Source organism: Protobothrops mucrosquamatus, unplaced genomic scaffold (genome assembly GCF_001527695.2).
Source record: "Protobothrops mucrosquamatus isolate PMUCROS unplaced genomic scaffold, P.Mucros_1.0 scaffold256, whole genome shotgun sequence".
NCBI lineage: Eukaryota > Metazoa > Chordata > Lepidosauria > Squamata > Viperidae > Protobothrops > Protobothrops mucrosquamatus.
In genome coordinates this window covers 227130-252104 of record NW_015386603.1, presented here as the reverse complement: position 1 = coordinate 252104, position 24975 = coordinate 227130, and the positions used below count along the sequence as shown (strand labels likewise).

At 35.6% G+C, this 24975-nt stretch overlaps 1 protein-coding gene across 3 annotated transcripts in view; it reads right to left on the bottom strand.

The window, feature by feature from the left end:
- RASSF5 (Ras association domain family member 5) overlaps positions 1-24975 on the bottom strand; it is a 62138-nt gene that overhangs the window by 17039 nt on the left and 20124 nt on the right. For 2 of the 3 annotated variants that reach the window (XM_015814481.1, XM_015814482.1), the window contains exon 1: positions 16207-16771. The exons of the other annotated variant lie outside the window; for it this stretch is intronic. In XM_015814481.1, the coding sequence (XP_015669967.1) occupies positions 16207-16326 (120 nt within the window). In that variant the 5' untranslated portion in view covers positions 16327-16771. Of the gene's footprint in view, positions 1-16206; positions 16772-24975 lie in introns of those variants that run through there. 3 annotated transcript variants of the gene reach the window in all.

The window sequence follows — 24975 nt, the reverse complement described above, 5'->3', positions numbered from 1 at the left end:
AATAACTTCATGATTTAAAAACCACTATCATCCTATTCTCAAAAAATTTCAATGATTATTGTGCATTATACAATTATGCCATTAGTCTAGAGTTTGCTTTCAGAGTAGCATCTTGGTGTTCAGTCATCCAGCAGTTATTGCCCTTTATTTATAAGGCTCTTGTGGATTCCTATTAAAGTAAAATTTAAAAAAAAAACCACCAATATATATTGTACAAAATGTAATTTTATTATAATTTGTTTGGCCTCTTTTATTAAGCTAGCAAAATATAGTTTATTTAATATGCCAAAACTGTAGCAGATATTAAACAAATGAAATAAAACCCAAACACTTAGGAAATAATATATCAATATATACAAACTAACATTACAAGTCAGAACAGGACTGTCAGAAAATTATTTTTAAAGCATTTACCCATTGAAGGGATATATTTATTTATTAAATTATGAATGGAAATAAAGTTAATAAGCCAAATTCACTGGGTCCTTTTAGCTTTGAAAATAAACAACAATTTAGGCAAAGAAGTTCTGGAAGAAAATGAATCAATTTCTCATTTATTTAATTCATTTTTACTGCCTTTAATGGGATGAAGAATCAAAGGGGTAAAAAGTCTGAATATAATGGTTGCCATGAAACATTAAATGGGGATCTATTGTATTTTCTAATTGAAATTTGTATTAATACTATGAAAGAACTGACAACTGAATATTATTTACACAGAAAGTAGCAACACGATTCTGGGAAAATTGAATCCCCCATTGCAACATTTGCAGAGAGGGAATGTTGCAATGCATGTATTGTGCGTATTATACTGTACTGCAAAATTTCCAAATGAGTTGCTGTGTTTGCATGCACTAGCAAAACTCAGCAAACTCTTATGGCACCTTAATGACACATATGTATATTGGCACACCATGGTCAAGAAGAGAATGTATTTATGTCTTATGTTTCAGTAAAGTAATTGGTAGAAATTAATTTGACTGTTTTCCTTCATTGGTTGAAAATCAGTCTTGCTGATAATTTCCCTGTCATTTAAGATAAAACATAAAATATTTCTCTAGAGAGTAATATCAGGGAAATTTATGATGATCTCTTTACTCTATTTGTTATCTGACAAATTATTACATAAATACAATACATAAGTCACAGTCTAGCTGAGAAAGTATTATTGGATTTTCACTCTGTTATCAACTTGTCTTGTTTACACACTGTTTCTATGTCCAGCATTACTGCTTATGTAGAAATAGTAAGAAACAATGTTTCCCTGAAGCTATTTTGGAAATGGCTGGTGATTGGCAGGTGAGCTATTGCTTACTTACTTGCTTGCTTAGGGTTGTTCAAAGGCTACTCCCATGAAGAAAGCAGGATGTGACCTAATGCAACAATCATAATCGAAAATTTTAAGTTTATTGGCCACACTTAAGATTCCTCCGTTTGTGAAGGTGAATAAGGTAAATTGCATCTGAAATGTTAAAGGGTCATGGTATCACAAAGTTTGAGAACCATTGTCTTACTGTTATTATGTCATACTGTAAATTTTATTTGTTCACCCAAATCACATTATGTATATTGGGGGCATATGTGTGTGAGTGCATATATACTATTGCTTAAATGTGTATATACATATAAATAGTCACACACACAACACACACACACGTGTGTGTGTGTGTGTGTGTGTGTATGCTTCAACACAGCATGAAATATTGCAAATAGTGCAGCTTATACCAGTAGGTATCTTTCAAAAGCAAATGCAAAATAGTGATACAAACAAAGAAAATGTAGACCCCAAAATAATGAGGATACAGGATTTACATTCTTTGCAGTCATCTAGTCATTAGCAGTCTGACGGTCTATCATTAGCACTCTGAGAATCGTTGAGGCCATTTGTGGGTTTTTCCTGTATTCTCAGAGTCAACTGAATCAGAGTGCAAATGGAAGTGGAACTTTCTTGGGACTGCTGAAAGGACTGCATTAAAAAAGGAGAGAGATGGTGTCATATTCCTCCCGAGTTGAGGGTGGGCTGTTCAATTTTAATATAGATAGTCTCTTTCACTCCTCATGGATTCCAAACCAGTGGTCCTCTTTATCCAGAATGTGACCTTTCCTTTTTCAAAGGAAAAAAACAAGAAAGCCCAGTTGTCTTTTAAAGGAAAAAAAAACACCTTTTAGGCAACTATGACCTGGATGATTGAGAATTGCCATAAACACCCTAAATGTCAATAATTTGGATTCTCGAGGGGACTCAACTGTCTGCTCAGGATCTGATGTCAAAATCCCTGATATTGCTAAGGGAAAATATTTTTATTTCTCTTGGTGGATCTGGATCATTGGATTCCTAGAACAAGAAGTAATTCAATTTTCATTGGAATTTTTTAAAGAATGATATTTATATGAGTAGTGGCTACTTGGGAAGGCAAATCTATCAGAATAATGTAAAATGATGGAAATATTATTCTTTAAAAACAAACTTATGAGGACAAAGCAACCATTACTATCTGTATAACCTGCTTAGGCATCTTATATGAAGCCAAAGTTTATCTGGCATTCTCACAGCAGCAAACGTGTCTATGAAGCGTATCTTTCTGCAATACGTTTTCAAATTTGTCTTATATTACATCCCATTTGAACATATGGTGAAAGAGTAGAGTAGAGTAGAGTAGAGTAGAATAGAATAGAATAGAATAGAATAGAATAGAATAGAATAGAATAGAATAGAATAGAATAGAATAGAATAGGAGCTGGAAGGGACTTTGGAGGTCTTCTAGTCCAGCCCCCTGCTCAAGCAGGAGAACCTATACCATCTCAGATAAGTGATTGTCTAGTCTAGCCTTTTTAAAAAAATCTCCAGTGATGGAGCGCCCACGATTTCTGAGGGCAAGCTGTTCCACTGGTTAATTGTCCTCACTGTCAGGAAGTTTCTCCTTAATTCCAGGCTGCTTCTCTCTTTGATCAGTTTCCAACCATTGTTTCTTGTCCTGGCCTCTGGTACTTTGGTGAATAACATGACCCCCTCTTCTTTGTGGCAGCCCCTCAAATACTGGAATACTGGTATCATGTCTCCCCTATTTCTTCTTTTCTTTAGACTAGTCAAACCCAAGTCCTGCCGTTCTTCGTATGTTTTAGTCTCCAGGCCTTTGATCATCTTAGTTGCTCTTCTCTGATTTTTTTTCCAAGCTCTCAACATCTTTTTTGTGATATGGTGACCAAATTGGCTGAAGTATTCCAGGTGTGGTCTTACTAGGTTTTTATAAAGTGGTGATCTTGATTCTATGCCTCTGTTTATACAACCCAGGATTGTATTAGCTTTTTTGGTTGCTCCTGCACACTGCTGGTTCATCGTTAAGTGATCGTCCACTAGGACTCCAAGGTCCTCTCACAGTTACTGTTTTTAAGCCAGGTCTTGCCCAATCTGTACTTGTACCTTTGATTTTTCCTACCTAAATGTAAAACTTTGTTTTTCTCCACACTGAAACTCATTTTGTTGGATAGGGCCCATTGTTCAAGTTTGTCAAGATCTTTTTGGATCCTGAGTTTGTCTTCTGGGATGTTGGTTACTCCTGCCAGTTTGGTGTCATCTGCAAATCTGATGAGTTCCCCTTCAATTCCCTCATCTACGTCATTGATGAAGATATTGAGGAGTACTGGGCCTAAGACGGAATCTTGTGGTACCCCACTGCTTACTTCTCTCCATGTGAATGTAGTGCCATTGAGGACTACTCGTTGAGTATGGTTTGTCAGCCAGCTGCAGATCCAACTGGTGGTGATGTTGTCTATTCCACCTTTTTCTAGCTTACCAAGGAGTAGGTTGTGGTCTACTTTATCAAATGCCTTACTGAAGTCTAAGTATACTACGTCCACAGTATTTCGCTGGTCTTGTTATATAGGAAAATGCTCTGCTCTTTCATATAAAAATAAAGATAATAGTGAGATTAAGTCAAATATACAAAAGTTTTTTGGGGGGGAACCAAATCCACAAAAATTAAGAAATTAAAGGCTGGGGGAAATGTTATAGTTTTCCCCACAACAGCTGCAAAATGTATTTATCAAAAGATTCAATGTACATCTCTCCCATCAATGTTCCTCCAATTGTAAGGGGGGGGGAGTTTTAAAACAGCAATTTAGACATATTAGAGATTCAAAAATGAATTGTTTGCTTGAGGGTGTACTTTTCTGGAACTAAATGAAACTGAACAAATAGGATCAAGCTAGCAACCCAACTTTAAAGAAATGGAGGTGGAAGGGGGGAGACCTACTTGAGAAAGGTTCAAACAAATGAGTGAAAATTAATTATTTTAATGGTGAAGTAGATTTCACCTTTGAAAATCTTTCCTTTATGGTAACTTGCATGCTATGCAGTTAAAACGAGAACTGTCATAAATCAATAGTATGAAGGTATAGTAAAGAGAAGCAGTTTTAAAAACTGATTTCAAGAGAATTCATAAATACATATATACACATATATCACTATTCCTTCCAGGATAATCAAACTTACATAAAGTGCAGGAATGGTCACTAATCAGTTAAAATATTAAAGCTATAAGATAAGAAAAATTAAAGGAATTAAAGGAAAGCTAGCTAAAATTATGACAGCGACACCATTCGTACAATGTCAACCTCGCAAATCATCCTTGTTTGTGCTATGACTTTATGGCACTTTACATACTATTTTTTTGTCTTTTAAAATTTTCACCTCTCATTTTCTGGGGGGGCTCATTATCAAGTCATAACTTTCTCAGCCTTTCCCTCCTTGTGACATTTTTTCTCTTCAAACCACATCACGGTATTTCTTTTACACAAATCATTCAATCAACAGTCATTTAACATCAATAAATTCTTGAACCTATTTCTTCTTTTTCAAACACACACAGTTCTTAAGTACCCCATTTCCATTGTGTTTAATTTACCTTTATGTTTCTCCTGACATGTCTAACTGTCATTTCCAAATAACAAAGTGGAAAGAAGCACATAGCCATTTTCACTGCTTTCAACAAACATTCATTCTTTGAAACAGTATATCTCTATAAGCATTTGCACATCTTAAAATTTCTTTTTCCATTTTTCTGTCTTAAGAAACATTCTGCCAGCACACACAAATTCATCTACTTGCTTTAATTTTTCACCATTTATGTATAACTTGTAAATACTTTATTTCCCTGCCAATAATTTAATTTTCTAATCCATGCTACTCACTGCATGGATACAATTTCTAATATTTGGGGGAAATCATTCAGGTTATCAGTCAACCACAGGGCATCATCTGTATAGCAAAGTCAGACCACCTTCATTTACATAGTCCTCAACCTATGACTGCAGTTGAGCCCAAAATTTCTGTTGCTAAGTGAGACAATTTTAAGTGAGTTTTACCCCATTTTACAACCTTTCTTGCCACAGTTGTTAAGTGAATCACTGAAGTTGTTAAGTGAATCTCGCTTCCCTGTTGACTTTGCTTATCAGAAGGTCGCAAAAGGTGATCACATAGCCCTGGGACACTGCAACCGTCATAAATATGAGTCAGTTGCTAAGTGTCTGAATTTTGATCATGTGACCATGGAGATGCTGCAACAATCATAAGTGTGAAAAACAGTCATAAGTCATTTTTTTCAGTGCCATTGTAACTTTGAATGGTCACTAAACAAACTGTCAATGACAACCTGTATTACAGCTTTCTCCTTTTAGTTTTACAGACATGCCACATACCTATTTTTCTTTCTTTTCTTTCTTTTGTTAATTCATGTTCTTTACCATTGACTTTCCTTACATTTGAAGACACAATCTCTTAACTGCTAGAGACTTCATAAAATGGGACCACGAGTTTGAACCTTACTGCCTACTCTGTTTTTGATCAAGCAAGTTTTCATGCAACACTTTTAGTAAGACAAAAGAGGCATAGACTGCATTAACACTGTATCTATGAACTTTGCTTTAATAATAAGGAAAGTCATCTAAATTTGCACATTTTGACCAATCTGCCATAATTACAAAACTGAATTTTGGTTCAAGCATGCTTATAATGTTCTATGCAAGTTAGATTCATTAATTCAGAGACTACCTTGCAAGTCAACATATCACCACCAAGTATATGCAGTGTATTGGCACAATTTGTTTCAAAGAAATGTACTTTCTGATAATTATCTGTGCTATAGCAAGAAGATTGGAAAACAAATCATTATTGAAATTAAGAAAGCCATATCAATGCATTTTAATCCAATCAAACTAAATCTTGCAAGAGCAGAAGTTTTATTCTTTATTCAGTCTTATTTTTATCTTTGCTACTACCTAACTTGTAATAAAGCCAGAGAGTATTGCTTACTTGAATTAAAATAAAAATTGAGATAGAATAAGTAGGGCTATGTGCATCAATCTTTAATCTATTATCAATTTCCCACATGTCCATAATATCATTGGCATCCTGTATTCAATTAGTAGATGTCCCTTGGAAAGCCAAAATAATCTCTTGTTACCAAGTTTTTCATTTCCTGATATTCTGACAGAAATGTGTTTTACAACTTTAGATCATTAAATTTCAGAGTAAGTGTAGGCTTTCAAACTAAATTTCTTTTTCAATGAAATATTTCTTTTATTGGTTTTACTAGAAAAAAACCTGCCTTCCCAAATTTTGGATTATGCAAAATTTGTTTGATTTGTTTTGTTTTGTTTTGTAGTGGGAGATTATGATGGCAGTGTTCTCTTGTGTTGTCAGGATAATCAGAGCCAAGTTCTACTTCAGATAAATTCCTTGAAGCAGCATTTAATAAAGGGTGTATCTCTAAAGTTACTGGCATTTGGGTGAATCACTGTTATTCTTTATATATGTAACCTGCATCTTGTCTAGATTGCTCCAAGAAGATTTCTAACAAGTTAGAGAATATATGTATAGACCTGCATAGTTATGAAATTCACATTTGCATTTTAGATTTCAGCACCTTCTTTAGAACTACTGAAATGAATGGAATTTATTTACCATTCTTATGATACATAAATAGGTCAAAGACCTATCACAGTGAATTTTATCCTGTAAATGTTGGATACATTTTATCACAGCAACTTGGATTTGTTTTATTTTTTAAAGGATCAAAGATACATTAATGCACATTGTGATTTCTTCTCAATTAAAAACAGACTCAAGACATTGTGAATTTGGAGGTGGGGGTCAGGGAAAGCACCAAGATGAGGAAAAGCAATGCTTTATCACATACACTGTAGTCATTTTTCTACTCAGTGTATGTATTTAGTTACTGACAGCAGAAAACTAGCTTGGAGGCCAGAAGATATACTGCAGATATTCTTGTTGCTACAATCCATTCATACATTGTTTATTTGGAGATGGTCCTTCTTGAAAGCTCTTTTGGAATATCTTAAGATTACCAAATATGACTCAATTGCACATTAATGAGAATTAAAATCCTATGAGCTGACTTACTCCTGTTTTAGTTGCCTTCAGTTGGCTCTGAAAATGATATATTTCAGAATTAAATTTAGAAACAAACTCACAGAAGCACAACTAAATGTACAGAGGCATCCTTGATGAGACCAGTATTCTACATTTGTCAAGCATTTCCCGAGACTATGTTGCTTTGATATGCTATGAATTACCAGAAACAAAAAAGAAAAAAAATACTGTAACTTGCCACTTAGAATAAATTTCCACCCGGAGAAATGTGGTGTGTGGCATTGTAAATAATTTAAATAATTCAGCAACATGCCTGCAGAGATTTATTCAAGCAGCACTGAAAGAATAAAGAAAATTGCTCACTAATGGATCTTCCAGTGGGATGTAGAAACTCTGTTCAATGTTATTGGTACTCTTAAAAATCCTCTGCAAGTTAAGAAACATATCAGATTTAATGAGGAAATTCCAAAATTAATACTAAGCAAATTGCATGATTATAATAGAAAAACAAATTGGGAAAAAGCAATTAACTATTACATTAAGAAAACTGATAAGCCATTTTTATAGACTTATATAAACTCAGTCACACACACACACACACACACTTTTCCTAAGAATTTTCATTTTGTTTGTCCATGGAAAATCCAGGTCAGGTTCACTAGAATAAATGTGGGGAAAAGATTCCACCTATGTATTGTTGTCCCTTGGCTCAGGATACTAGCTCTCTTCTAAATGCAAGAGTTTTCTTTTCTTTCATTTTTTCTCTTTTTTTTTTTTTTGACAATCCAGGTACTTTGCCCCAGGGAATAACAACATCTTACTGACTTGAGCTGATCTAGGAAACTAGTGGGATTAGTACTTGGATAAGAAACCATCAGAAAAAGTAAGGTCTGTAGGCTAGATTGGGAAGTTAAACCCCACCACCATATCCCTGAAAAAAGACAGTGGGAATCCATGTACATTAGGAGAATTAAACTCTAGTAATACCCTACTTCTAGTTCTATTAATAATCTCTTATGACTGCCAATTTAATGGGTAAGATTATGTTCACAAAGTTTTTATATTGTATAACCATGCTATATTGGATCCTACATGTGAAAGACAATGGACCAGAGAAGTGCCAGTATGCTAACATTCCATTTGTATTGTATGAACTTGCCATACAATAGATGCCATACAGTTCAGACAAAGCAAGAGAAAAAAAATTAGTCTATTTGAAGAAAGGTCAATTAAATACATTCAGTATCAGATTAGTAATCATGACAATTATTAAAGTTTTTCTGTTTAGTAACAACGTAACTTAAAAGCTAGCTGTCTTCTTGAGTGAATTCCATTAGCTTGCGTGTTGCTGTCAAGGTTACAATTACAAACTGAATTTAAAATAATAACATCCTAAACCAGTGATGGCGAACCTTTTAGAGACTGAGTGCCAAAACTGCAACCCCAAACCCACTTACGCATCGTCGAGTGCCGGGGGTGTGTGGCCCATTGGGTGGGTGTGGCCCATTGGGTGGGTGTGGCTGCAGTGGTAACAGCAGACTGGGTGGGACTAAAAAGTTCAATCAATCAGTTCCAACTTTGCAATATCTTTTTTTTTCCCGCGAGAAGTTGAAATTGACTGAGCCTTTTTTTTTTTGCACATGGCGGCAGAGGTCTAAAGCGAAAAGGTTTTATAAAACCCAGCTGAAGGCCTAGGACTGGGGCGATGGCGCGCATGCCCACAGAGAGGGCTCTGAGTGCCGCCTCTGGCACCCGTGCCATAGGTTCGCCACCACTGTCCTAAACTAATTTTCAAACAATATTTACCTCACAATGTGGAGATTAATTTACTTATTGTTGCTTATAGTAATTCTGTAACAAAATTCAATTCAAAACTTGATGAAAAATCCGCTCCCAAAAATAATCTTTATCTGACTCTTCCACAAAGGGACTAGGTAGCATTCATGTAACATGATTCTGAGAATCATGGTTTTCATACAGTAATCAGTGTATTTCCAAAGAATATGAAGATCATCTATTAATAGTACAAAAACCTCCACTAAGAATGCAATATATAGATCTTCTCTTCAGACAGAGTATTGTTCAGAGACAAGGAGGCACCCTTAGCATTTTGGCCAGTGGTCGGATTCAGCCAGTTCGCACCAGTTCGGCAGAACCGTCAACTAATTTTTTGTTGCCCAGGCCCGGAATGGACTTCCAGAAGCGGCATCCACACAGAGAACCAGTTGTTCACATATTTGAATCCCATCACTAATTTTGGGGTAAGAGGCCAAAATCCAGAGTCGTTGGGGCAATGTGAGACATGGCATTGGTCCTTTTCACATTTCTGCATGGAATTGGAATTTTCAGTGTTTTCTTTTTCCCCCGGGTTTGGGGATGGACAGACAGATTTGGTGTTTCTGAATTACATTCAAAACTATTTTAGGATTTATATTCCTCTTTTCCTTGTTTCCATCTTAAAATAATGGAAATGTCATTGCCAATGTTTACCATCGTTTTTAGAGAAATGTACCAGCACTACGATCTGGTACATGATATCCAGAGGCTGCATATGGTCTTGGGGTTGCAGGTTGCCCTCTCTGTGCCCAATATAGTCTACAAACAAAATCCTCTTATGGAAAATTCATCCTGATTAAAGCCTTCTTCAGTTTTAAAATGAACACAATTATTGCTCTGCAGTTGTAGAAAAAAATGTAGATGCAGAAAAAAAATACATGTAGAAAAAAAAGTGAAGCAATTTATGTTGTTGGCTATAAATCTCAATGCAAGCCACTCAGCCTACATAATACAGGATACCATAGCAACATTCCCGAGTACAAAATCACAACATTTTTAAACACAAGGAGATTTGGGTTGAAGGATACTGCCTTGTTTATTCATCAGACACCATTTCAAGGGCAAATTTCCACTTTGTTTTTTTTAAAATGACATTTTCTTTCATCCCTCTCCTCCTATATGGGTTTGCCAGATCAGGATTTCCGTCAGTTTCTCTTTTTCTTCATAAATTTGATTACCTGCCTGTCTTGACAAGTTCTGATATGAAATAACTCAATCATCACACTAATTGACTCATCTTAGACAACACTATCCATTCATTAGAGGACACACACATATTCTTTTTTCCACATTTGTATACATGCTAGAGTGTCAAGCCTGATAGAGTAGCTTGTGTCCTCCAGAAGGAATCTTAAGTCTTGAATGTGAGCTATGCCCTTCTTCTCCCTTGCATTTACTGCAGAGAAAGATCTCTGTAAGGTCAAGCTGAGAATCATGCTGAAGCCCTTATTTTGGAAATTGGAAGGGAGTATAAAGAGGATTGACAGGTTGTTGTTTTTTAAAAAAGATTGGGGAATGTATTTGTATACTGCATGTTGAGATTGTGTTATTACAGAACAAAAGTTGTGTTGAATGATATTTTCACTAACTTTATGCCTTCAAAATTATAAGCAACCACAGAAAGTATTGGTAGGAAATGCCAGTTTATCTATATCTATATCATTTATATCCCTATCCTCAATCATCTTTATAACTCTGCAAGAAAGCATCTGAAGAACATTTCATCATTTTTCATGGTGTGATGAGTTCATAATTTGTACTATATATTTAATATCAATATTAAATATTAGAGTGAATGCAAATTATCTTCACCTGTGCTTTATGAATGTCAATTGAAATGTCCTGCTCCTCACATAAATTATCTTTGTGCTACAAGACATTAAAATGTGGATTTCCCTTCTCCAGAATATCTGCTGAAAATAAGAGATGGTGTCATGAGATGTTGTGAATGCTTTGTTCTAGTTAGCACATTACTGGATCAAGGAGTCAGGGTGCATTTTTGGAAGAGTTTTTTTTATCTTGATGGAAATTATTAGAAATTGGTGGACACCTGAAAATTAGAAACAGTCCAAGATAAGAATATTGGAATATTATTTTTTAAAAAATAATGAATGGGAGAGAATAATTTTTATGACATAAGATCTGAACAACAGAACTAAAACCTGAAATACTTAAATTCAAATATATTTTGGATGAAAGCAAAATTACAAAGCTTAATGCATAATAAATATGTTTGAAAACATTCCACATAAAGAAAGATTAACAAATCGTTTAACAAACTATCTGCAAATCTAAATATTCTTTTCTGTACTTTAAAGTAGTCAAATACACAGTTAAGAGTCACAAGCAGCTACTGTATATATTGTAGCTATAGGTAGGAATTCCATACAGTGAGGTTAAACACATTCTCTTTTTTAAAAAAAAAATGTTTGAGGTCAAAAAGTCAAGAGGAAAAACAGACCGTTTTTTATTTTGTAGGTGCAATAAATAAAATTGTTTCAAATACATTAAAACCCACTGCATAACTGTTTGCATCTGTCTGTTTCAGAAGACCTGCAGCAGTTTCTTAGAATTCTAGTTCCTGTTGCAGACTCCATTTTATTTTAAGAAAGCAGGATGCATTACTATCTTAACATGATGCCTTGGTATCACATTGCACAGATTCAGTTTCATTGTAAGATCAGTCCCTGTATTCAGAGATGGAAGGAGGTCAAGAACTAATGCTATTTTCCTCCACATTGTTCAGCTGAAAGAATAAAAAGTTACAGAAGATAGAAGTTTACTTTCCTTAACAATGTAAGTCTACTCTGTATGAAATCATGCATTATACCCCACTGCCAGATATTGACATAAGAATAGTGATGTAGCTGATGTTTTTCTTGTATGCACAAGAGATACATGATGACAAAATTGAATATGACACCTGTTTTTAATAGTAATCCTGGAAGATGGTTTGTGATGCAGGAAGAAGATTCCACAAACATTAAGTGGAACATGCTTAACAAACAAATTGAATTTAAAGTACAGATCCATGAAACACTGCATTTACACTGTTTAGAAAAGTGGCAATCCCAGGAAAAGATTCTCATTAGATATACTATACACAATTATTCTCTCCTCCTATAATTTTTTAATTTGGTTTCATCAATATTCTTCCTCCAGACCAAGTCACCAGGAAGTTCCCAAAATGATAAAATGCACAGATATATTTATCTGTATCTTTTGTAAAATATCTATTCTTCTTCTATATTGCGTCTTTATTTTGTTCTTGCATACTTAATCATTATTTGGATTTTGTGTGTATGTTTCTCTTTTATTTCTTGCACTGCAGAAGGCAAGTTAATTTGCCCTACATCTTTGAGTTACATACCATGTGTATCATTCTGTTAAATCAAATCAAGCAATAAAATAGCACAATTGTAAATGTCACTTTAATTTTAGTAGAATAATTTATTTGAGATCATACATTTTTTCATTCACCAAAAATGTAGAAGAGATTGAGAGGCAACCTAATCACAATTTTTGTTAAAGAATTTGCACAGACTAGGAAAAGGTGGTGGCAATATAATATACAGGTGTACTGGCTTTTAGACATTCAGATAAACTGAGAGTTGCCAGTCCTAAATACTTTCTAGTAAGAGAAGTGTTACTGGAAGACGATACACTCAGTCATCTGCCTTAAGGGGAAACTACTGTATCTAATCCTTATTATTACTTCTGCTACTGCAAGCACATTTTCCGAGATGTAGTTAGGTCACCTGGCACAAGATTCAACATTACATACATTATATTTTACTCCTAAAATTAAAACCTTTTGGTTTTAATTAATACATGAAAATATAGTTTTCTGATGTTTCTGATGGAAAACAACTAATTTTGTTTGCATTGAAAAATAGAAGAAGATAAAAGTCACAATATTGTTGCTTCCCTTAGCTAGTACATTTGCAATATTGTATTTTTTTCTTCATTTTCGTTGCTGGGGCAATGAAACAACAGTATTGTTCTACAGATTTTGCAAATCCCTATTCTCTTCTTTCAGAATTCTTAATCTAGAAAGGAAACAAGATGGATCATATCCAATGTAGCAACCTATTCATAAAAATGTGGGCTTAAGCCATTTTTATTTGTTTTCCTTAGTTTGGAAATCCTGCAGTAATGTGGTTCACCTAGTACGGTAACAAAGTTTACCTACGCTTGTAAAGCCATACTGGAAGTTTATTAGAGAAGAAACAATAACTGTTCTGACAAGTGTGCTCAGGTATAATTAAACTGAATCTTCTCAAATTTGAGTTCAATTTTTCTACAAGTCTCTCAGAGAGAAATCATGAATGAATGCATATAGAACAAACATCCTTTAAATATTAAGAGTTAACAAATGCACAATTTAAAAAAACAGCATCTTTATTTTAGGATTCAATCCAAATCAGTAACATTTCCAGAATTTCCTACATGGAAGCAAATTCTCCCACATAATTTCTGTGCTCTTGTACCTCCTCTGAATCATCTGGTGCAAGACATTATTGAGAACGATATTTGGCTACATAGTTCATTTCAGAAACCTTGCCTAGCTGTCTCTATATTTCTGTTTCTCCACAAAAGGAACAGAACAAAATATGCAGTGTGGTAGAAATGCATGTGGTATGTTACTATATATAAACAATTAAGACATTAATATACCTATTAAACTACTTATCCTAAAGGCCCTTTTATTTTTAAAATGGCAACAGATAAACTATATTATTATTCTAAACTACAGCAGCACTGTAGACTGGACTACAGTGAATCCAAATGGTGGGAAAATTAAGGGAATCATGGATGCTGTAATCTGCATCCAGAAATTGCACCAAATCACTGGGCAAAAAAGATACTAGCAACATTAAGCATTACATTAACATTAGAAATTATGAATCTGAGCTACCCATTTCACAATTGAAGTTTTTGACAGAGAAGTTTGGAAATCCAAATAATTTTCTCCAAATACAGATTGCTGTTTTTTTCTCCCTTCCCTTTCCTTCCTGCCTAATAACCTAGATGGTTTGGTGAACCAAAGACTATAGATACAATTTTTCCTCTTCAACTGATTTCTTCTTTCCATGATTTCAAGCATCAGTCCTAACAATATCTGGTTAACATGTCAGAACAATAAAGGAGGATCTTCTTTCAGAAGGGAAATGGCTGCTACAGACCGAGTGCCTATTCACTTCCTTTAAAAAAAAACCACCAGTTGGCCTAAGTTCACTTTTCCATTCGGAGGGGCAAATATATATTTTTCAAAGAAAATTAACATTGTCTTGAAACAATTGCATAAAGTGTTTTAACAGCTCTTACAGCACACACATGTATAAATAATTGCAAATACTCGATCTTAAAACAGTTTACACTAACCTCTTTAGGATAAATATCACAAGAATGGATAATACCTCATATTCATTCTAGGCCTCTGAGAATGAAAGCCTTGGAACAGATAAGGCTCAACTGGGACAGAAATAAACTGACTTTGGGTCAAGTATGATAAATGCAAACACAACAGGTAAGAGGCTCCTGCTTGGTGTCTTGCAGATCTCTTTCATAATCCTCAACCCTAGTTAACAGGAGACCATCAAGTTGTACAGTGCATTGGCATCAAAGAATGAGGTACTATCACAGAATGTATTAGCTAGAATGTATTTATTATTACTCATATAATGAGAACTTAGGCTAGGGTATACAACAGGATTTTACCCTCACAACAACCTAATGAGGTAGGTTGGGCTAAGAGACATTGGTTGATCCAAACTCTGAGTGGGAAATTGGACATTGCTTTGTCACAATCCTACATGATATTGGAAAGATATGTTAGGCCTATCTTGGTGACCCTGATCTTCTTTTATATCCTTTAATTACCTACAAGGTGTCAATCTGTTCAATGCTCAAAATTGCCTCTAAGATTACCAACTTCATGGTAAGCATTCATCTTCACAGAGAACACTATCCTTCCCAATAATGGTAACCCACACTTCTAGAGAGTTCCAGACACACAAGTCTTTAAATAAATCAATCTGCTGATTTCATTTCTCAGTTGAGTCATGTCAGCAGCAGCATGAAATTCCTGCAAGCTAGTTATGCTTAACCTGTTAAAGAAACCACACAGAAACACAAACACACACACATACACACACACAGAGAGAGAGAGAGAGAGAGAGAGAGAGAGAGAGAGAGAGAGAGAGAGAGAGAGAGAGAGAGAGAGAGAGAGAGAGAGAGAGAGAGAGAGAGAGAGAGAGAGAGAGAGAGAGAGAGAGACTGGCAGTTTAAATCTCCTTAAAATGAATCTATTTTCTCCAAGCTTTTATTTACCTAAAAAAAGTTGCTACAAATATCCTGTGCATTACAACAAATAAGAAGCAAGATATTTAATTTTTTATGTACTCCAATCTTACAACTATGACTATAAAAGCCCTACAAAACTAGTGGTACAAATAAGGTTTTTCTATAAATCAGATTATATACAGAATATTCTCCTCATCTATGAGAACCAACACACCTGAATATGTGAATTGGTCTACTGCCTCTATTTTAAATCCATGACATTGACTATCCACACGAGGGGAAAATATTCAAGCAAGAATGTCTTGGAGAAGAAACACACTTCACACATCATTAGACTCGATATACCAGGATCACATTTCAATTGTCATTCACTTACTTTATCAACAAACCACAGACATGTTTTGTAAAATTAATTTTGCAAAAATCTTATATCTGAAGAGCAAGCACAGCATCTCAATCAGCTAACTTCAACAACCAGACAACATCATGCCAATAGCAAAATCAAACATCGGACAAATATTAACTTAATGTCTTAATCTCATTATAATTGCTTTCTGCACCTATTACAAAAGAATCCCAATCAAAGATTGCTAAGCTGTCCACTGATTTTGATAGACTGACATCTAAATATAGAGATTTGCTATGGAAGTTTAAACACTGTAGAGTCTTGTTACCTTTGCAGCAAGTTTGCTCTGGGGATTCCTGAAAAAGGTGGTTTTGGCTGTAAAAAAACACTCCTCCAAGTCTTCATCCAAACTACAGTAGCCACTACTCATGCTCTTATGGACAGTCATCTGAGGAAAAGTTCCAAAATCTTCAGAACATGTCAACTCCAGGAAGCCAGACAGTCAGGTACCTCCGAGTCTCAGCTCACTGCAGCAACAGTGCAGTTTCTCAATCGAGTTCCTGTGCAATCAACAGTGAGCACAGTTTCACCTCCTCCAGCTCCTACTTGCCATGCCTTGTAACAGTTTGTTCTCATCAGCAAATCAAATAATGGTGCTGGCTTTTTTCTTTCTTTTTTTAACAAAGTAAGCAAGCAAGCAAGAGTGAAACAAAAAATCTTGCCAGGAGAACCTTTCCTTTCCTCCTCCACCAAGCTCCCTTCTTTGGCTGTTTTCCAGAAACAAACTGGGTGCCAGGACCCGAGGGAGTTTTCTTTTGCTCTTGACTCACGAACTTGCTCACCATCTGTGCGGCTTCATTGGTCTCTCTGCAAGCCTAATTGCAAGAGCAGTATCGCCTTCCTCTGCCCCCACCCCCCCACTCTTTCCTGCTTCTTTTTCTCTTGAACCACTTCCTCTTGCAAGATTTCTGACATAGTTCTTAAGAGAACATTGACAGTATCTCAGTTGATTTTGAGTGACACAACTTGGGAACGGAAGAAATAGAGAAACAGAGTTATACTCCCACAGGGGAGGAAACAACCTGCTTCTGGCTCTCCAGTATCCATAGCAAACCTTTATAAAAGGGAGGGGCAAAGATGAGAGCTGCTGATTAAATATGTATTACTTGACGTATGCTCCCAGGTAAACATCCTATGATAGGCTTAAGGCATGTCTGGTAGTAAGTAGTGAAAAGCTCTCCAAAATTATGCTTATCCATTCTCCGCTCAGTACCTATTTTAATAAGTTTTTGCAAGAGAGGGACCGGGGGGGGGGGAGAGAAACTAATGGGGAAAGGGTGTTGAAGAATATCCATGGGATTCCACAAGGACTTTAGGGACATTTAGAAAGTTGGGCCTCTACTGGAGATGGTCTGTGACACCTGTTGTAATAAGCACCCATGTACATTTCCTATTTCATATATTGAAATATATCTGACTGACATATATGGTAAAAGGAAAGAAGAAAAACAGAGATTCCCTAGCAACATTTCGATGCAGGAACCCATCTGTGTTCTGTGCTAATTTTAGAACAGTCAGAAAGATTTTTTCCAGCATTCTTTGCTCAAAGAAGTGGCCGCTTTTTTCATAACCTTAGTAATCATCATCCATTAGAGGTTTTTTAATTATTTGTCACCAACTGTTATGTTAGAAGTACTTTGACACAATAATTTCAACCTTAGTCAAAAGGCCCAGAATGTTTTTTTTTAATTTCCTTTGATTTCTATAGGTTTAGGCTGAAATACTGATCTCAGCTACCTTCTTCCAATCTCTGGGTGTCAAAATATCTTTGTCCAAGAATACTAATATTTGCTTGGAAAGAAATAGCTTTTTAAATACATTTCTTTGCTACAACTTGTCCAATACCTTTCTTGTAAAAATGCATTTTAAAATCTGTGCAACTCTATATATTTTATACTCACAACCCTTTTCCTTTCTGTATATTACTTTGCACATTTTAACTGCTCAATTAACTATAGCTGAGGCACATATGCATCTTTTTTAATACTTGTATTTCCTGCCAAAGGATAATAAAGTTTCAAAGCTGCAACATTAGCAGCTTTGGATTGGTTTGCACAATATACAAAGGTAACTGATTTACTTGTGGTACACTATACACTATATATGTATGATGTGGTACACAATACACTATATATGTATGATGATTCAAGGATTTTAAAAAAATTAACATTCAAATAAACCAGTTTTTTTTCCTACTAGGACTTATGGATAGTCAGTTAGAAAAGACACATGGGAATTTAGTTTTATATGTGGTAAGTACAGCAATGCTACTTACCTTATGAAAAAGATCAAAAAATAAAGAACTACTTACAATGGACATTGGATTAATAATGACAAAACTAACAGAAATGGCAAAACTGTTTCATCAGGGATAAAACTACAAATACTTTCTTAAAAGATTGGAAATCCTTCATAGACTTTTTGCTGAAAATAAAGTCAATAAAAATGACTTGATTTCTGCATTTGCTGATTGCAATAGGCTGAATATAGGAAGAAGTAAACTATGTGATATAACCTTGATGGGAACATACTCAGATTCCCAGTTTTGCATTTTGAGTCTGATTTGATTATTTTTATTTAGCTCCTGACCTTTAGGAATAATCCCAAGGTGCTTTTTCAAAAAGGCAACTGGACTTTGTTTAGAAAAGCACCTTTGGGACAACCATAACCTGGATGACTGAGAATCCCCATAAGCCTTTCCAACCAAGTGGCCTCCAAATCAGGTGAATGACAACTCCCAGAATTCCCTATCAGCAAGGTCAGTATTAGAGATAGAGGACTCCCAGAAAGGGAAGGTGGGTGGATAAATGAAAGGACTGAAGCAGCAGCATTGCAATGCAAGCTCTACCATTTTTGTGCACTCATCATGATATTATATAAAAGGGGTAGAGCCTGCATACGATGGAATGATGCTGTTTTTGTCATTCTGACAAAATCACTGTATTCCATAGTCACATCTAACTGGAGGTTGGGAAAGAATATATCACCTGTGCTTCGTATTATCCACAGCTTCAGATGCAATTCATCTCTTTATAAGTCATTAGAAGCTTGATAAGATTAAGAACTCCGATTGGCATAATAATTTTAAAAAATGCCAGTGAATATACATACCTGAAAACTCTGCACATTAAAACTATCTAAAGTTCTGCTCTGGTAGAACCCAAATTGCAATGACTTTTGAAATTTTCAACTTTACTCATCCCTGGAATTGTCACCAAAACAGGTTTTGTTTTGGTAAATATTGAACCAATAAACACCACGGTTCTTTCTGTCCAAAAGAAAGTTGACAGTGACAACAAAACCTAAAAACTAAACAACAACCAAAAAAAATGGACAGAGGCAGAAGATGTATAATATATAATAAAACAAGATTTATCAGCAGGATAAGTTGTACATTTACCTTGCCAGACATCTAAATATTTTAAAAATTAGCATGGAAGGAAAGGGTGGCACTCAAAAGAGGTTTCTTTCTTCACTGAGTAACGTTTGGTTAAAACACTATGTTTATGGCCAGAAAGATGAACAAGCCACAGTTTTCCTCTAAGCAAACTTTACAACATAGCACTTGTGATTTTTATTACTTCACTTCATGATTTTATACACTTATAAAATCATGAAGTAGCTAGGCTTGCATTGATGTGCAAGATCATCTCTCAAACATTTCTGCTTAAATTGCCACCATCTAGTATGTGCTTTCCAAAAAATAATCACATTTAAACTTGCATTATGAATTTAAGATTAATTTACAATAATAACTTATGTAACTTTATTAAAATGTAGAGTCCTGAACAGAGAAATAATTCCTTATCCTCCAAAACTATAAACAGGAGCTAAGAACCATGTTTTCAAAGGTATTTTAATGCCTGCCATAGAACAATCTACAAAAGGCTATCTACAAAGTTTAAATCCTTGAAAACTTTGATTTGATAGACATGAAAAAAATCTCACAGTGTGGCAGAGGTGATCGTCTCACTGCCTCACTGGTTAGTCTGTATCATTACTGCATTCCTCTAAAAAGCATTAAGGAAACATACAGCACCGAACCTTTGCACACTTATGCCAAGTGGCAATAAAAAATTACAGCACGTTTCCTAGTTATCAGCACCTTTGGATCAGTTTAATCTCTAACTAAGTGGCAGATTTCAACAGTCATAGTTACATAAATATCTAAATTGAATCATATGATAAATGTATGTATTTTTTTCAACAAGATGTAGCAGTCTCGTTCATCTCATAATTCAAGTGACAGAAAAGGTGTTCCAAGTTTACTGCAATTTTGCAAGTACAAAAAAACCTGTCTGCCCGCTTTTTTTGAGCACTGTCCAATAATCTTTGTTCTGGCATAATACTATCCTTAGTAAACATGTGCTGTCAATTAAATTAATTTGTCTTTCAGCTCCCCCAAGTGCTGTTGATGGGTAAAACATTTAGTTATACAGGTGTTTGTATCCTGACTGTCAGGATGGGAAAAAGGAAGGGTCCAAGCACAGGAGTTAAATCCACTATAATTGCAGAAAGTCTTAAAATGTTGCTAGATATAACTGTCCACTAGTAACTCCTCAACAGAAGCTAAATCAAAAATAGACTAGCAGACTGTTAAAAAGAGATCATCAAGATAATTCACAGCACCATCACATTTAACAAAAATTACATTTTCTGAATGGTAACTTTCTAGATTGCATGGTTTACTCTTCAAGTAAACTGAATCATTTATAAATTATAGAAGGTATATAAACTGGTACAGCATAAGAAAGTGATTCATTTTCTCAAAATACTGAAGAAGAAAAGTCTACCTGTCACTGGATCAGTGTTATTTAAACGTATAGGAATTTTTCTGACTGAACAAATTACTTAATCCCTTTTGAAAGGCCCTACAAAAAGCCTACAATAAATGTATTTGAACTTGATCATTGTTTAGTTTCATTAACGTTTTCCCAATGAACAATATTTTTTCATACAAATACTCTGGAGAGATTGAGCATCAATGTTTAAAATATTTATTTTTCCTCAAGATCACATATGTATAGCCCAAGTTTTTTGGGGGGTGGGGGGAAGGAAGGCTGCCATTTGGTTTTTTTTGTACCTGATTCATTTCTTTTTTTAATTTTGTATTTCAATAATGTTTGTTCATGTCTTATCATTCTACTATGTCTATGATTTTTCTTTAAAATAAAAAATATTGGGTTTTTAATAAAAGGCGAATAATACTACAAGAACAGTAATTAAGATAAAAATAAGGGAACCTCAAGTTTTTAGTATATCATGGGTGAACTTATACTGTAAAACATGTAAAAAACAAGAAAAAAGTCAAGAAAACAATTATTCCATTACTGTAAGAAAGTGGCGAGAAGGTGACAAGCAACACGGAGAAAGCAGAACTACTTAACTCGTTTTTTGCATCCGTCTTTACACAAAGGGAAAAAACAGTCCAACCTATCAAAACCAGTACCGTAAAAAACAGGTTAGAAACTCAAATTAAAATAGGCAAGAAAATGGTAAGTGAGCACCTGTCCACCCTAGACGAGGTTCAAATCACCAGGACTAGATGGATTACCCCCCCCCCCAAGGTTCTGAAGGAACTGGCAGATGTGATCTCAGAACCACTGAACGATCCTGGAGCACTGGGGAACTACCAGAGGACTGGAAAAGAGCTGATGTAGTTTCCATCTTCAAGAAAGGAAAAAAAATAGATCCAGGAAATTGAGACTTATCAGCCTGAACTCAATAACTGGGAAGATCCTGGAAAAGGTAATCAAGCAACAAATCAGTGAACACCTAGAGGCAAACATAGTCATAACCAAAAGCCAACATGTGTTTGTCAAAAACAGATCATGTGAGATAAATTTATTGCATTCTTTGATCAGGTGACAAAATTAGTGGACCAGAGGAATGCTGTGGATATAATTTACTTGGACTTCAGTAAGGCATTTGATAAAGTAGACCATAGCCTACTACTAGATAAGATAGAAAAATGTGAGTTAGACAGCACCACCACCAGATGGATTAGTAACTGGCTGACCAGTCGCACTCAATGAATAGTCCTCAATAGAATTGCATCTACATGGAGGGAAGTATGCAGTGGGGTACCCGAAGGCTCTGTTTTAGGCCCAGTACTCTTCGACATCTTCATCAATGATTTGGGTGAGGGGATAGATGGGGAAATCATCAAATTTGCAGACAACACCAAGCTGGCAGGAATAGCTAACATTCCAGAAGATAAGCTTAAGATACAGAAGGATCTTGACAGATTTGAACACTGGGCGCTATCTAACAAAATGAAATTCAATGGTGAAAAAAGTAAGATTCTACATTTAGGCAACAAAAACCAAATGCACAGGTACAGTATAGGTGGTACCTTGCTCAATATTAGGAACTGTGAGAGGGATCTTGGAGTCCTAGTGGACAATCACTTAAATATGAGCCAGCAGTGTGCTGCAGCTGCCAAAAAAGCCAACACAGTTCTAGGCTGCATTAACAGAGGGATAGAATCAAGATCATGGGAAATGTTAATACCACTTCATAATGCCTTGGTAAGGCCACACTTGGAACACTGCATCTAGTTTTGGTCACCACAATGTAAAAAAGATGTTGAGACTCTAGAAAGAATGTAGAGAAGAGTAACAAAGATGATCAGGGGACTGGAGGCTAAAACATATAGAGAATGGTTACTGGAATTGGGTATGTCTAGTTCAATTAAAAGAAGGACTAGGGGTGATATGATAGCAGTATTCCAATATCCCAGGGGTTGCCACAAAGAAGAGGGAGTCAAGCTATTCTCCAAAGCGCCTGAAGGCAGGACAAGAAGCAACGGATGGAAACTAATCAAGGAGAGAAGCAACCTAGAACTAAGAAGAAATTTCCTGACAGTTAGAACAATTAATCAGTGGAACAACTTGCCTCCAGAAATTGTGAATGCTCCAATACTGGGAGTTTTTAAGAAGAGTTTGGATAACCATTTGTCTGAAATGGTATAGGGTTTCCTGCCTAGACAGGGAGCTGGACTAGAAGACTTCCAAGGTCCCTTCCAACTCTGTTATTCTGCTCTATTCTGTAGAGAGTTACCATCAAACATTCAAACCTATTGAGGGTTGCATTCACTTAGAGCAGTATTTCTCAACCTCTGCATCTCAGTATTATATTCAAGTCTCATAAATCTTGAAGTCCACATATCATAAAGTTGCTTGGGTTGAGAAAAATTGTCTTAGAGGTTGTTGGTATAATAAGAAGACCTGAAGGGAGGAGCAGAGGTAAAAACAAAAATAAACTTTCTACTGCAACTTTTCCTCTCCAGGCTCCCTCCCAACTTACTTTTCTTACTAGAAAGATTTTGAAGTAATCTCTTGTTGATTTTTTTAAAATTATATCAAGAATCACATGTTCCTTTTAGGACAGAAGTTGCCATCCCTTGTCCTAAGCAAAGTTAATCACAGTTAATGGGATATGCTCTTTTTTTTTTTTTGCAAGATAGACAGAAGAAGGGGTTTTCCCCTAGTTACAAATATTTCCTTGCACAAAATCCATTGAAAAGAATAGATGTACCATAGAAAACAATCATAAATCTAGAACATACAGAGAAACAAAGACTTGGACATTTTTTATACTCAGAATGAGTAAAAACTCCAATATTTTCAAATTGATAACTGAATAAAAAGTGTTACAGGAAATTCAGCATTTCCCATGAGGCAGAAAATCCATTTCTCTACTAAATTTATCTCCCATCCAATTGAAAAACAAAATCAGATCACTTTATTCAACCCCAGAAATCAAAAGAAGAAGCAGGCTTTTCAAAACTTATTTATTTTTCTTTTCTTATTAAAACAAGAGTCTTGTAGCCTTTTAAAGACAATTTTCCTGTTTTAACTTTTCATGATCAGATGAAATACATTTGAATCTTCTATGGCAGTGGTGGTGAACCTATGGCACGGGTGCCAGAGGCGGCACTCAGAGCCCTCTCTGTGGGCACGCGCACTGTCGCCCCAGTCCTAGGCCTTCAGCTGGGTTTTATAAAACCTTTTCGCTTTAGGCCTCCACCACTGTGTGCAAAAAAAAAGAAAAGAAAGGTTCAATCAGTCAATTTCAACTTCTCGCGGAAAAAAAAAGATCTTGCAAAGTTGGAATTGATTGATTGAACTTTTTAGTCCCACCCAGTCTGCTGTTACCACCACAGCGACGCCCACCCAATGGGCCATGCCCACCCAATGGGCCACGCCCACTCAGTGGGCCACACCCACCCGGCACTCGACGATGCATAAGTGGGTTTTGGGTTGCAGTTTGGGCACTCGGTCTCTAAAAGGTTCGCCATCACTGTTCTATGGCATGGCTCTTTATTTTTCCTTGTATCTTTTTAAAAAATTTCAGCTTCTGTTACCAAAGGATCACTTTGAACAACATGTTAGTGGGACACAATATTAAATGAAACATACAATTATGCATATATTTTCCAGAAAACAAATATTTTTATTATGGAAGTCTCCTGCTAACTATAACATCTGGATGAAACAACTTGGCTTTTAAAATTTGCAGTTGGGGTCAAGAGAGGAAGCGCAGGCCAATATACCTTAGTCCTCAACTCACAACCACAACTGAGCCCAAAATTTCCATTGCTAAGCAAGATAGTTGTTAAGTGAGTTTTGTTCCATTTTACTACCTTTCTTGTCCCAGATGTTAAATGAATCACTGCAGTTGTTAAGTTAGTAACACAGTTGTTAAGTGAATCTGGCTTCCCCATTGACTTTGCTTGTCAGAAACTCACAAAAGGTGATCAGATGGACCCAGGACTCTGCAACCGACATAAACAAATGCCAGTTGCCAAGCATCTGAATTTTGATCATGTGACCAGGGGGATGTTGCAATGGTCTTAACTGTGAAGAACAGTCATCAGTCACTTTTTTTCAGTGTTGTTGTGACTTCAAATGCTCACTAAACGAATGGTTGTAAGTCAGGTTGATTTGCAGAGATACTTCAGTCAAAGAAATACTGTAGGAAGAAGAGGGAAGTAGGGAAGAAAGAGAAGGGAGAAAGAAGGTAGAGAAGAAGG